Below are 16,091 nucleotides of genomic sequence, written 5' to 3'. Positions count from 1 at the left end.
GTATTAAAAAAAATTTATTCAAATTTAAAGCAATAAAATTTTCACAGTCGGGAGGATTTTCAAGGGTCGGTCGGTAAACTGCAAACAAACAATATTTTAATTTAAGCCTAATACAAAAATTTAATGTGTTAAAGAATACAGTTGTTTTAATCTGATTGAACTGTTTCATGGTATACACTAAAATCTTTAAAGAAAAATGACACATAAGTGTTATAGCTATTGATTTCTGTCATTTTAATGAGAATTGTTATCTTGTAATAAATGGTGATTGATTTTTATCTGTACAAGATAGATTGTCATCCAGGGAGAATGAATTTGTATGTTCTATCAAATATTAAAAAGCTCATAAACATACTTCTTTGTCAATTAACAATACATATAATGTTTCACATAATCTTGATGAAATTCCATAAAAAAGATGTAATAATTTCATTTTGTTTTCACAGCCAGATGTGGTAAAAGCCTTTACTAGTGACACAAGAATCCATGCCATGACAGAATACTTCCTAAGATCAAAGTATACAGAGGTAGTATTTTATGTCTTCATATATAAGGGTCTGATTATGTGTTAAATTTGATTAATTGTTAATTCATTTAGCTTCCTGGAACTTCAAGCACAGAATGAGTTGTTGCTTTCACTTGGCATCAGCCATTAATCTGTAAACATTATCAAAAATTTTCACTCTTTGAATTACAAATAGATATTAGAAGAACAAGAATAAAAATACAATAAAATATGCTGATTTCTGCCAAACTTTTGGTAAATGGAAACTTATGATCTTATAAGAACTATGGTTTACAACCTCAAAACCCATTAGAAATTTATAATGAAGTGTTGTATTTATCATCAGGTTCAGTACTTTTTTTAATGGTATTATGTTGTATTGCTTTTCTTTTTCCTATGCTTTAGTTGTCTTTTAAAAGTTTTAATGACTCTTTCTTAACTGATTGTTATTGCACTGAAGGTTTGTAATTCCACTAGTCAAGACTGTAAATTGGCAGATTTCAGTGATCAAAGACTAGTTTGACCTCCCCTCATGTTTCTGCACTAGACCAGGAACCTGATGTTGGTTGTTTTTATGCTCCATTTATGGGCATTATGTTTTCTGGTCCGTGTGTCCGTTCGTCAGTCCGTCCGTCGATTTGTTCGTCTGTCCCGCTTCAGGTTGAAGTTTTTGGTCAAGGTGGTTTTTGATGAAGTTGAAGTTCTTGAAACTTAGTACACATGTTCCTTATGGTATGATCTTTCTAATTTTAATGCCTTATTAGAGTTTTGACCCCAATTTCATGGTCCACTGAATATAGAAACTGATAGTGCGATTAGGGCATCCGTGTACTATGGACACATTCTTGTTAGTATTATCTTATTGCAAAGGAAATTAAACCTTACGCCAGAATCAGTAGATGTTTACCTGGCCATTTGATTTTTTCCAAAGTGAACTGTCCCATTCAATAATAACAATATCAATTGTTCTTTGTTGAGTTCAGTCAATGGAATCTTTATATTTCTTCTGGAAATCACAATCTTTCATTGATTACAAAAAGGAATAAACTAGTGATGCAAATACATATATAAAAAGTTTTTGATAATTTGTCTTCTGTGACTAAATCTCATGTAGATATAGTTATCAAAGGTACCAGGATTATAATTTAGTACGCCAGATGTGCGTTTCGTCTACATAACATGACAGATATCCAATAAGAACAGCAATGCACTGCTCATCTGTATATTATAATCTCTTGTTGTACGAAACAACCTTCTAAATCTTCATTCTACTGTATGCAACAGTAGACTCATTTATTTCATAAAGTATTGTACTTAAGGTATCACAATTTGCTGATAATTGATGTATCTGTCTGGTAAACATAAATAAAATGATAAAGGTAATTTGGTGCAAACAAGCTATCTTGAAAATAACAATTGGGTCAAACATCTATGTCACTGTTTTGACCAGAAAGTTTGCCAGTGTTTGAGAAAACAGTCTTTCCAAAAGATTGTCTTAATCAGTATTTTTATTTTGTTTTGGTTGCTGTAGAGAATTTCTATCAAGAGTTTAGTAAAAAGGACAAATCCAGAAAATATGACTGCTTTGGGAACAATGAAACATAAGATTACTTGAAACTAAGCTATATAGTATTATGACAAACATTACAGATAAAATTTATAATTAGATTTTTAGAACAAATATACTATTAATGAAATGGAATTTTGCAGTTTCATAATTTCTGTTTGTTAGAAATTTGTGTTTGCATTATTAAGTTTTAACCAGTTGGATGTGTTTGCTATGTTTAAAAGTGTTGTTACTTTCAAGTGTGAAAAAAAGTAATGGAGTGAAAATTTATCTCAAATAGTAAATTTTCCTTGTGTTATATTTCATTTAAATTGTGTTTCTCATCACTTGGCGTCCATCGTCGTTAACTTTTTACATTTTGAACTTCTTCTAGAGAACAACTGAATGGAATGAAACCAAACACAGCTTGAATGTTCCTTATGCATTAGGGCTAGTATATTCAGTGTATGGAAGGACTGTAAGGTGTACTTGTCCAACTGGCAGGTGTCATCTGACCTTGACCACATTTTCATGGTTCAGTGGTTATAGTTAAATTTTTGTGTTTTGGTCTGTTTTTCTCATACTGTATGCAAATGGTCTACTATATTTGTTGTATGGAATGATTGTAAGGTGTACATGTCTAGCGGGCAGATGTCATGTGACCTTGACCTCATTTTTAGGTTCAGTGGTCAAAGTTAAGTTTTTGAGTTTTGGTCTTTTTATCTAATACTATATGCCATAGGTCAACTATATTTGGTGTATGGAAATATTTTATGATCTTTATGTCACTCGCGCAGGTTTTATTTGACCGTGACCTCATTTTCACGGTTCATTGCACAGTGTTAAGTTTTTGTGTTTGGTCTATTTTTCTTAAACTATAAGTAATGGGTCAACTATATATGTTGTATAGAAGCATTGTTAGCTGTACATGTCTACTTGGCATGGTTCATCTGACCTTGACCTCATTTTCAAGGTTCATTGGTCTTTGTTTAGTTATCTTGGTTAATGTTAAGTTTATGTGACAGTTGTACTATAGCTTAGCTTTATACTTAGGACTATCAACATAATATCAATGATTAGTATAGAAGGCGAGACATTTCAGCGTGTGCACTCTTGTTTTTTTTAAATCTGGATCCCCCCTGCTTTCTATTTCCAATTTCATTTCTTTATATCTTCAAAAATGAAATAATGAAAGATCTTGATGCATATGTAGTAGCTGATTTTGTATTTCATCATCGTCCTTTTTTTGCCTGTGAAAAACAACCACAATATGAGACACAGTAGTACTAATCTGGTAACTGCTACTGTAGTTACAGTATTAACTTATTTTGTAAATAAGTGGCCTTTACATCATGAAGAGATTCCAATAACTGCTGGGGTTTTATTACAGGAGATTATAAACCTACTAAAATTCCTAATCCTAAACTGTAATGATTGTATCACAGGTCATTATCAAATAGATATAGGAAGATGGGGTATGAGTGCCAATGAGACAACTCTCCATCCAAGTAACAACTTATAAAAAGTAAACCATTTTAGGTCAAGGTACGGCCTTCAAAGCCTTTTTATAAAGCAATTTTACGAATGAAAACACATTTAAGGTAAATAAGATACATATAAGGATATTTTTACAGACTGTTGAAGAAATATTTTTGTACATTGAAAAGATTAGTTAAAGTGTGTCATTACTTTACAGAAGTACATTTGAAAAGGATGTAAGAAAAAACTAAATTTGAAAATGACATGAGAAAAAAATACATTTGAAAACGATGCAAGAAAAAAATACATTTGAAAATGATGCAAGAAAAACCTCAGCCTAAACTATCATGAATACATTCAACAATATATATATAGATAGTTGAATGCATGAGCATACAAAAAAAAACCAAGCTTTTCAAAACACTAGTACATATATATTGATAGGGAATTAATAAAGGAACCAAAATAGCCAAAAAAAAATTATAGGTCAATGTGCTTGTTTTCGAGATATTAGCCATTGACATTTTGGTAGGAAAATGTTCTCTCTTGATTTTTCATAGATTTATCATTGACAAGTTTAAGTTCTCAAAAACTATTAAAAATAACAAAGATTTTATAAAACTTTTACAGATGGCTTATAATAATCCAAGTAAAAGATTTATATACAGAAAAGTGGGGGTCAATGGGCAAAAATTGTTAAGGCATTTAAATGGATAAAACCAGAGGAATACGAAAATCTGACAAAAATCCCAAAACATGTCAAGCAAACATCCTTAATGTATCGCAGAAAAATTCTTGTAGCTGGAAGAATGTCTTAATTTTTTTAAATCCTTTTCCACTTCGTGTGAGGGTTCTAACCATCAAAACAGTAAGATAATTATAACCAATGTTTTTAGGATGGGGACCTATAAAAAATTATCCCATATATATCATGTGTGTGTTAGGAGTAACTAAAAATTGTTCACTAAAGGTTCTTACATTTTTCCTAAAAAGAAATTGAAAGATATTTCAAATTTTTAAGTGTTCTGACACTAAATTAACTTCATTAAGTTTTAATTTCACTACTGATAATATCAATACATGAAAGGATACTATTCATGTTTTAAAGGGACATTTCTTTAAAGATTACCTAGTAAATCTACCCTTCAACCAAACAGTAATGTCAGATTAAAGGCATCTTCACCTTAAAAACCTCATCAAATGCCTTTTAAATATTTGATAGCATGACAAATTAGATTGTGGTATTATGACATGAATCCTTGGAGGCAAGATAGGATCTAACAGGATTGGAATCAGGCTTGTAATAAAAAGTTACTGTTATGGTCGTGCAACTACAACATGAGTCATTGGAGCTCTAATAAATTCATAAAAAAATGGTATATAGTATTACATGTATTAGAAAACTAATAACAGCTTAATAAATTTTTGATTTGGTTTTGGAGCAAATTTTCTATTTGACATGAAATTTGACAGCTGCATTGTGTTTGTTGGAATTTTCAATACAATCCTTCACTTGGTGATCTATATGCTTGCAGTGTTAATAGCAATGCTGTTTTATGTGTTTGTTATTAAAATTCTGTTACGTTATTGTGTGAACAAAAGAAATTAATGGAAAATTAGTATCAATAATGAAGTATCCTTGCATTTTATTTAGATAATCTATCATTGTACATCATACTTTACAATATTTTAGTTCAAGATATGATATCTTGTTGTATAATTTATCTTATTGGTGTAGATTCACTTTTACCAAATAAAATCATTTTACATTAAAAATGATACCTAAATTACTTTCTTCTAATTTAATTGATGTACATAGTTACTATATACCCATTGTATTTTTTATTAAAATACAGCAGTACTTTATTTTTTTAATTTTTTTGATTGTTTAAAGCAACTTTATACTAATTTTTCTCACATCTTAAAGTAATGTTAATGCATATGTAGGTGTATCTCTATCTATATGTTACATATCATTACTAATAGATAAATGACTTTGCAGCTTGATATATGAAGATTATTAGGTTTTCTGCACATTTTTTTTGCTAAAAGAGCCATACATATCATTACTAATAGATAAATGACTTTGCAGCTTGATATATGAAGATTATTAGGTTTTCTGCACATTTTTTTTGCTAAAAGAGCCATACATATCATTACTAATAGATAAATGACTTTGCAGCTTGATATATGAAGATTATTAGGTTTTCTGCACATTTTTTTTGCTAAAAGAACCAAAAAAAAAGTGATGTTGTGTTAAACAGAGAAACAGAGGGGCGAAAGATACCAGAGGGACAGTCAAACTCATAGACAGAATAAGATGGTATCTATACACAGAAAACCCATTAATTAACTTGTTTAACATGCTATTTCTCTCCTTTCTTCCCTCAATAAGACCGTTTAAAGCTCGTATAAGTATGTATGATGATGTCTCCTCATGTATTAGGACATCGCTGATAACTTCTCTTCAGACATTGCGATATCATTGATAAGTTCTGCTTACATCTCAAAGCCTTCATATGAAAATTAAGGATCAATGAGTTAGTTGGTATAGGTAAATAGAAGCACAATGAATATGCAGATACATCTCAGAGTAGAATAGAAAGTCTAAAAACTGCTACAGACCAGAACTCACATTGTCAAACCTCAGCTCACCTGGTCAGAATGGGTCAATGTCAGCTCCTATCTTCTGCCATTTGTATTTTTTTCAAAAGATTTGTGATGTAAATCTGAAATCAGTTTTAGTGCAACATGGATTTTTAATCCTAAAGGGTTCTAATTCAAACTAATGTTATATGTTTTTCTTTGGCTGAGTTAAAAAGGCCCTGTATCTTTTATATATTAGGTATAAAGATAAATTTATATATAACCATACAGTATAGCTGACCTTGGTTAATAGTTATTTACGAATACATAACTAATATAATAATGTTTTGTTCTAGCTGACATACAGTGACCTAGACTTTGAAGAAAAAAATATTGTTAATATAAAGTTTTCCACTATTCAGTTGTCTTTCAAGATGTTCAGCCAATGTTAATTCTTCCTGCAGCAAATTTTATGGGATGGGAGACATTGTTGATTGTTCTCTTAGAGTACATAAACTATCAGTTATAACATTATTGATATTTAAAGTATGAGTCCTTCTGGCTTCAGTACTGCTCCAATGACTTAAGAAATTACCTTTTTTAGTAGGTGTTATTATGAAGGAATATTTATGAGATATCATTGAAATATTGTATGGTATTGCATACACATTGATATTTTTAGTATTTATGGATGTGTGAGGCTTCATCCTCTTAATCAGGCTTTCTAAGTCTGTGGAAATTTTACCTCTTTCAAATATCAAATCTACGACATAAATGTGTTAAGAAGTATTTAAACCAGACTATAAATATTAAGTTTGCTGTCTTATTTTCCTCCACAGTGCTTACAAGTTATTTAGAATGTAGATTGTGGCTGCAAATTTTATTTCTACAGATGGCCATAAAATGATGTTAGTTGTATCAAGTCCTTACATGGATACTTGCACATATTATTGAGGAATTTTTATTCCTTTGAAAAATGTCAGTTCTGCTTTACACTCAAGTCCTGTTTAGTTATCATTGTGCTCTTTGTGCACTCATGTCCTGTTTAGTTATCAATGTGCTCTTTGTGCACTCAACTCCTGTTTAATTATCATTGGGCTCTTTGTGCACTCAACTGTTAAGTTATCATTGTGCTATTTGTGTACTCAACTCCTGTTAAGTTATCATTGTGCTCTTTGTGCACTCAACTCCTGCTTAGTTATCATTGAGCTATCTGTGCACTCAACTTCTGTTTAATTATCATTGGGCTCTTTGTGCACTCAACTGTTAAGTTATCATTGAGCTCTTTGTGTACTCAACTCCTGTTAAGGAGGCTCGCGGGTATAAGATTTTCAGAAAAAAATAAACATTAATTTTTCATTACAAATTTTATTGATTACCTTAAGTAGCTGTTACTTTATCATATTGTACAAAAGTCATTCCAAAAAATCAATTCGTGTTGGCCCCAGCGGACTTTTAAAATGTAGATATCATTGAAAAAGCTTCAAATTATCTCCCTTTGGTGCAAAAATGTCATTTTTTGGCATAAAAATTGAAATATCTTTTTTAACTCATCGGTGACCTATACTTTTTATTGTTGTTTTCGAATAAGATGTACATAGACTAAATAATTGTAAAATTTTAGCGATTTCTGTAATTTAGTTCTTTTTTTATTTCGATATTACCGCTATTTCTCCTATTAGTTCAACAGAAAAAAAGGACATTAACAAAAATGTATGCTCCATTCGAAGGCAGATTGTGAGCGTAAATGAACGGTGACCCCATTTTTTTATTTCATTTTTCTATTAAGTATAAGATAAAGTTCATTTATAGAAAAATATAGAGAAATCCTATATAAAATAAAAAATTTCATTTAGACCCGCGATCCCCCTTAAGTTATCATTGTGCTCTTTATGTACTCAACTCCTGTGTAGTTATCATTGTGCTGTTTGTGCACTCAACTCCTGTTAAGTTATCATTGTGCTCTTTGTGCACTCAACTTCTGTTTAGTTATCATTGTGCTTTTTGTGCACTCAACTCCTGTTTAATTATCATTGTGCTGTCTGTGCACTCAACTTCTGTTGAGTTATCATTGTGCTCTTTGTGCACTCAACTTCTGTTGAGTTATCATTGTGCTCTTTGTGCACTCAACTCCTGTTTAATTATCATTGTGCTCTTTGTGCACCCAACTTCTGTTTAGTTATCATTGTGCTCTTTGTGCACTCAACTTCTGTTTAGTTATCATTGTGCTCTTTGTGCACTCAACTCCTGTTTAATTATCATTGTGCTTTTTGTGCACTCAACTCCTGTTAAGTTATCATTGTGCTCTTTGTGCACTCAACTTCTGTTTAGTTATCATTGTACTCTTTGTGCACTCAACTCCTGCTTAGTTATCATTGTACTCTTTGTGCACTCAACTCCTGTTTAATTATCATTGTGCTCTTTGTGCACTCAACTCCTGTTAAATTATCATTGAGCTCTTTGTGCACTCAACTCCTGTTTAATTATCATTGTGTTCTTTGTGCACTCAACTCCTGTTAAGTTATCATTGTGCTCTTTGTGCACTCAACTCCTGTTTTATTATCATTGTGCTCTTTGTGCACTCAACTTCTGTTTAGTTATCATTGTGCTCTTTGTGCACTCAACTCCTGTTTAATTATCATTGAGCTCTTTGTGCACTCAACTCCTGTTAAGTTATCATTGTGCTCTTTGTGCACTCAACTCCTGTTTAGTTATCATTGTACCCTTTGTGCACTCATGTCCTGTTTAGTTATCAATGTGCTCTTTGTGCACTCAACTCCTGTTTAATTATCATTGTGCTCTTTGTGCACTCAACTTCTGTTTAGTTATCATTGTGCTCTTTGTGCACTCAACTCTTGTTTAATTATCATTGTGCTCTTTGTGCACTCAACTCCTGTTAAGTGATCATTGAGCTCTTTGTGCACTCAACTCCTGTTAAGTTATCATTGTGCTCTTTGCAAAATCAACTCCTACTATCTGCCTATTCCAATGCTCCTGAAAATAAGTCTGATGATACCCATATAGCAGGTCATATTAGTCCATTGACAAATCTTAGAGTAATGTGCCTTTGAACTTTGAACTTCTTTTATTGTTCAATATGCAGTAAGTAAAATCAACCCCTCCTATGTGCATCATCAGATGTTCATGAACTTTGTAATTTGTAAACTATTAAGACATTTTATTTTACTAAAGCCCCCACATGGGGTATGTAAGTACAACATTTTCTAACAAACGTGAGAGATGCATATATTGGCAAATTCAAGAGTTATGCCCCTTTGCACATAGACATTTATTAGTATTTATGAATTAACCGGGTCTTATAAAAAGTGCATCAGAAAGTTCTAGTGTTTTTAAGTGCAATAAGGAATGTAATCCTACAATGATTATATAAATTTATTATTGAAAGAAACTTCCTTATTCATGAAATAATTATCTGAGATAGTACAGTGTATAATGTGAAAACATCATCAAAGATCAATGGAATTAACGTTATGTGTAGTTTTTAATTTGCCTTGCACTTAAAATATAACGAATGAAGAAACATAATAATAATAAGAGATTACAAATGTTTTTATTGATAAAGAAGATTTAAAATATCTAATTAAAAGAAAATAAGAACTAAGACTAAAATAGATGTTGCAAAACTTCTGATTTTAAGTTAAATAATCACGTATTCATACAAGGCTAACAAAAAAAATGATTTCATGTGATAAAGCTTGAAAGTATCCATAAATTCTCTGTCCGTGTCTCAATCATATCACTGTCTTCAAGATGGTAAATCTATACACATAAATAGTCATTTTTTAATCTTCTTAATATGAAGTTATTAGGTTCTTTGGACATTTGTTTATTGATTATGTTTTGCAGATGAAATGAAAATATGAAATATTGTTGATGATTTCATGAATAGACGATTTAGGAATATTAGTTTATGTCATGTATAACTGTAATTAATCATAACTAGATCATATTCACTGTAACTTGATCTTCTTTGCATGGTTAGGTTGATATGTGATAACTTGAGGATGAATATTACCAATAATATCAAATCTAGACATGATTAAAGGAGCAGCCATCACACACATATCAATGATAAAAACTGATAGATTGAATTAAATTAGCCATGAATATAAACAAGTTGATTTAGCCATAAGATCAATTCCTGAGGATAAACAGGACTTGCAATAGTGAATCATTTTGTCTCTTAGAAACAAATTTAAAATTTTTGTTTCAGAATATTTTTGTTTTTGTTATTCATAATAGTGAGTTAAAGTCAATGTACTTTATAATTGAGGAAAAGTTAACAACAAAACATTTAAAAGTGAAAATACCAAACAATAACACTGAATCATTTCTATGCCATTATTCTGTTCTATTGTACAGTCAGGGACATTACTTCAATAAGACTTTCACAATTACCTATATGAGTTTTGTTTGAAAAGGAGGCTTGTTCTAGTATGTGTAAACTAACCTATTCTACATCCTCCTACATTCTCGATAGCTCTTACACAAACACTTAGATGATACTTTTAAGTGACATGTCTATGTTAAAGTAATTAAGATCTTAGAAAAAGAGTTGACACTCGATATCGTGTGATTAGAAAGCCAATAGTGGGAGTTTGGAGGAATCATTGATACAGACATGAAAGTAAATAAACTTCTTTAATGTTCTTTAATGGGGTATATGGACATCAAAAGCTAACTGACAATGAACTTTACTTTGTTAGACATTGCTAAATAAATGAAACTACTGCTTTTTGATGTGGTAATCTGACATTAACTCAGTTTGATTAAGATAACTTTGGTGTATGTATTATCATTAGGAAATATCTGGGGATTGTATTACTTGAATTATGTCTCTCTCTCACATATGCAGAGATATATATTGTTTTTCTTCTATCCATTCACATGTATCTGTCACAAAAGTGTAGATTATGCTTAGTTTCCTATAGTTTACATAAGAGTTGTACTTGATACTTTATATATTTTTATGCCCCATTTATGTTTTCTGGTCTGTGTGTCCTTTCGTCCATTTGTCCTGCTTCAGGTTAAAGCTTTTGGTCGAGGTAGTTTTTGATGAAATTGAAATCCAATCAACTTGAAACTTAGTAAACATGTTCCCCATGATATGATCTTTCTTATTTTAATGCCAAAATAAATAGAGATTACACCCTTTTTTCACAGTCCACTGAACATAGAAAATGATAGTGTGGAGGCATCCGTGTACTAGGGACACATTCTTGTTTAGTTGTGTAACTCCATATTTTTTTTTGATCAAGGTTGAATTAATGTTTTTTCCCATAACAAAAAAGATTCGTAAGGTTTGCAGCACAGGTTCACTCAATTTGTGAGTTTTGAACAGCAGATGCACTCAATTTGTGAGCATTGTATTGCAAGTCCACTCAATTTGTGAGCTTGTACTGCAGGTGCACTTAATTTGTGAGTTATGTATTGCAGGTGCACTCAATTTGTGAGTTTTGTATTGCAGGTGCACTCAATTTGTGAGTTTTGTATTGCAGGTGCACTCAATTTGTGAATTTTGTATTGCAGGTGCACTCAATTTGTGAGTTATGTATGACCACAGTCATTGACTACCTTTTAAGCCAACACAAACCAGTCAACAAGTGAAAAATGTATTTACAGAAATTAATTGAATTTGATTTAAGTTCTTGAAACAAAATGTTGTTTACATATTGAGCTTCTTGCTATGATATGGGTCAGAAAGATTTTGAAGCTATTTGCTCATTTTATGCAGTTAAAAAAGTTGAATTTGTTCTGTAATGCAGAAAGTGATGTTTATTAATGATACCATAAACTCTTACATGGTTCATTTAGTTAACAGCTATTATTAGTATCCACTGATAATAAATTGGTATGAAATTTGTCTGTTTTACAATGTTTACACAAGACAATTTTCATATTAAATTACATTAAAAATTCAAATAATATGCATACAATATAAAAGCAAATCAATATCACATAAAATTATAATTAAACATAATTTTTTTTATAATTATTGAAACAGAGATATTATCTGCTAGGATTTACATGATGGAATATTTACAGATAAAAATGGCACAATTTTCTAGATAATGCTATATCAAGGGAGCTGTAAAATTGTATTTTTTGCCTGTGGCATGACAAGTACTATTTGTGTTGTTGTGCATGTCTCACTCTGGTACATTTTAATCAGACTAATACTTAATAGGATTGCTAAATAAATAGCATGCACACTATTTTCCGTAAAATTATGGCTAAAATGACATGTAATATAGTCATTATTTGTTTTAAGATACGTTGTGATCAAATTAGATATTTTGTAAATTTTCCCGAGTTATTTTAAAGGTTATTGCATGTAAACTAGTCGGAAAGATGTCGCACTATGATTAATGAAACTTTTAATTTATCAAGGTGCGATCTACACTGAAACATTAAACAAAACATTATACCAATGTACAAAGTAGAAACTTCATCTATAAGTTCATCTTCTGCCTACTGCTTAAAATATCTTAACTTTATAAGATATCTTGCCAGTTAGTTCATTAGTCTAATGTCAACTATTTTCTGGTATTCTGGTATTTCAAAGGAGAAAATCCCAGGTCTATTGAGATAGAGGAGTTAATTGTCTGTTTGACATGGTAAAAAAAAAAGCTAACCTTATACAAGGTGAAACAAAATTTTAGACAGTTGTATGCTAAAGAGATAAAATTATTAAAAAAATCTGATCTAAAAAGCAGTGTGTCAGCCATGCCCTCACTACCACCTGAATAAGTCACTGTTTCTTATCAATGGTAGAGCACACTAATGAAAATAACATAGATTCATTTTGTTGACATTTAGGAAAACTTGATGGACTGGTTTTAATGCCACTTTAAAATTTTATATATGCAATAGCAAGCCATTTTACTGCAGAAGAATAAGACTTCAAGTTTCAAGCTTATCAAGTTTGTAATTTTCTGAGGTGTTACTTTTCTTTGATAAAGTACTATATGTTTTGTGACCTGTCCATCTGAGAGGTTTCATCTTCTGATTTAGAAAATAACTAATGACCAGGATTAAAATAATCCTGCTTAATCGTGTTCATCAAAAACAAAAGTTCTTTGCACTGAAATAAACCACTTTGACTGAAATAGTACTTACATGTACACAATTCTATACACTCAATAGAAGAAATAGTACTTACATGTCCACAATGATATACACTCAATAGAAGAAATAGTACTTACATGTCCACAATGATATATACTCAATAGAAGAAATAGTACTTACATGTCCACAATGATATACACTCAATAGAAGAAATAGTACTTACATGTCCACAATAATATACACTCAATAGAAGAAATAGTACTTACATGTATGTACACAATGATATACACCTCAATAGAAGAAATAGTACTTACATGTACACAATGATATACACTCAATAGAAGAAATAGTACTTACATGTCCACAATAATATACACTCAATAGAAGAAATAGTACTTACATGTCCACAATGATATACACTCAATAGAAGAAATAGTACTTACATGTATGTACACAATGATATACACTCAATAGAAGAAATAGTACTTACATGTCCACAATGATATACACTCAATAGAAGAAATAGTACTTACATGTCCACAATAATATACACTCAATAGAAGAAATAGTACTTACATGTATGTACACAATGATATACACTCAATAGAAGAAATAGTACTTACATGTATGTACACAATGATATACACCTCAATAGAAGAAATAGTACTTACATGTACACAATGATATACACTCAATAGAAGAAATAGTACTTACATGTCCACAATGATATACACTCAATAGAAGAAATAGTACTTACATGTCCACAATAATATACACTCAATAGAAGAAATAGTACTTACATGTATGTACACAATGATATACACTCAATAGAAGAAATAGTACTTACATGTCCACAATGATATACACTCAATAGAAGAAATAGTACTTACATGTACATAGTACTTACAAGATAGTACTTACATGTCCACAATGATATACACTCAATAGAAGAAATAGTACTTACATGTACACAATGATATACACTCAATAGAAGAAATAGTACTTACATGTACACAATGATATACACTCAATAGAAGAAATAGTACTCACATGTACACAATGATATACACTCAATAGAAGAAATAGTACTTACATGTATGTACTTACATGTACACAATTCTATACACTCAATAGAAGAAATAGTACTTACATGTACACAATTCTATACACTCAATAGAAGAAATAGTACTTACATGTACACAATGATATACACTCAATAGAAGAAATAGTACTTACATGTCCACAATGATATACACTCAATAGAAGAAATTGTACTTACATGTCCACAATGATATACACTCAATAGAAGAAATAGTACTTACATGTCCACAATGATATACACTCAATAGAAGAAATAGTACTTACATGTACACAATAATATACACTCAATAGAAGAAATAGTACTTACATGTCCACAATGATATACACTCAATAGAAGAAATAGTACTTACATGTACACAATGTACTCAATAGAAGAGATAGTACTTACATGTCCACAATGATATACACTCAATAGAAGAAATAGTACTTACATGTACACAATGTACTCAATAGAAGAAATAGTACTTACATGTCCACAATGATATACACTCAATAGAAGAAATAGTACTTACATGTCCACAATGATATATACTCAATAGAAGAAATAGTACTTACATGTCCACAATGATATACACTCAATAGAAGAAATAGTACTTACATGTATGTACACAATGATATACACCTCAATAGAAGAAATAGTACTTACATGTACACAATGATTTACACTCAATAGAAGAAATAGTACTTACATGTACACAATGATATACACTCAATAGAAGAAATAGTACTTACATGTACACAATGATACACACTCAATAGAAGAAATAGTACTTACATGTCCACAATGATATATACTCAATAGAAGAAATAGTACTTACATGTCCACAATGATATACACTCAATAGAAGAAATAGTACTTACATGAAGAAATAGTACTTACATGTATGTACACAATGATATACACCTCAATAGAAGAAATAGTACTTACATGTACACAATGATATACACTCAATAGAAGAAATAGTACTTACATGTCCACAATAATATACACTCAATAGAAGAAATAGTACTTACATGTCCACAATGATATACACTCAATAGAAGAAATAGTACTTACATGTACACAATGATATACACTCAATAGAAGAAATAGTACTTACATGTACACAATGATATACACTCAATAGAAGAAATAGTACTTACATGTCCACAATGATATATACTCAATAGAAGAAATAGTACTTACATGTCCACAATGATATACACTCAATAGAAGAAATAGTACTTACATGTCCACAATGATATATACTCAATAGAAGAAATAGTACTTACATGTCCACAATGATATACACTCAATAGAAGAAATAGTACTTACATGTACACAATGATATACACTCAATAGAAGAAATAGTACTTACATGTCCACAATTCTATACACTCAATAGAAGAAATAGTACTTACATGTACACAATGATATACACTCAATAGAAGAAATAGTACTTACATGTCCACAATAATATACACTCAATAGAAGAAATAGTACTTACATGAAGAAATAGTACTTACATGTCCACAATGATATACACTCAATAGAAGAAATAGTACTTACATGTACACAATGATATACACTCAATAGAAGAAATAGTACTTACATGTCCACAATGATATACACTCAATAGAAGAAATAGTACTTACATGTACACAATGATATACACTCAATAGAAGAAATAGTACTTACATGTCCACAATAATATACACTCAATAGAAGAAATAGTACTTACATGTCCACAATGATATACACTCAATAGAAGAAATAGTACTTACATGTATGTACACAATGATATA

General features: G+C 30.5%; 1 protein-coding gene across 6 annotated transcripts in view; it reads left to right on the top strand.

The window, feature by feature from the left end:
• Positions 1-16,091, top strand: part of LOC139514400 (anaphase-promoting complex subunit 1-like) — an 86,849-nt gene that overhangs the window by 49,002 nt on the left and 21,756 nt on the right. For all 6 annotated transcript variants that reach the window (XM_071303582.1, XM_071303580.1, XM_071303581.1 and 3 more), the window contains one exon: positions 447-527. In XM_071303582.1, the coding sequence (XP_071159683.1) occupies positions 447-527 (81 nt within the window). The remainder of the gene's footprint in view (positions 1-446; positions 528-16,091) is intronic.

This window comes from Mytilus edulis, chromosome 3 (genome assembly GCF_963676685.1).
Source record: "Mytilus edulis chromosome 3, xbMytEdul2.2, whole genome shotgun sequence".
NCBI classification, from domain to species: Eukaryota; Metazoa; Mollusca; class Bivalvia; order Mytilida; family Mytilidae; genus Mytilus; species Mytilus edulis.
This window is presented reverse-complemented; position numbering and strand designations above follow the sequence as displayed.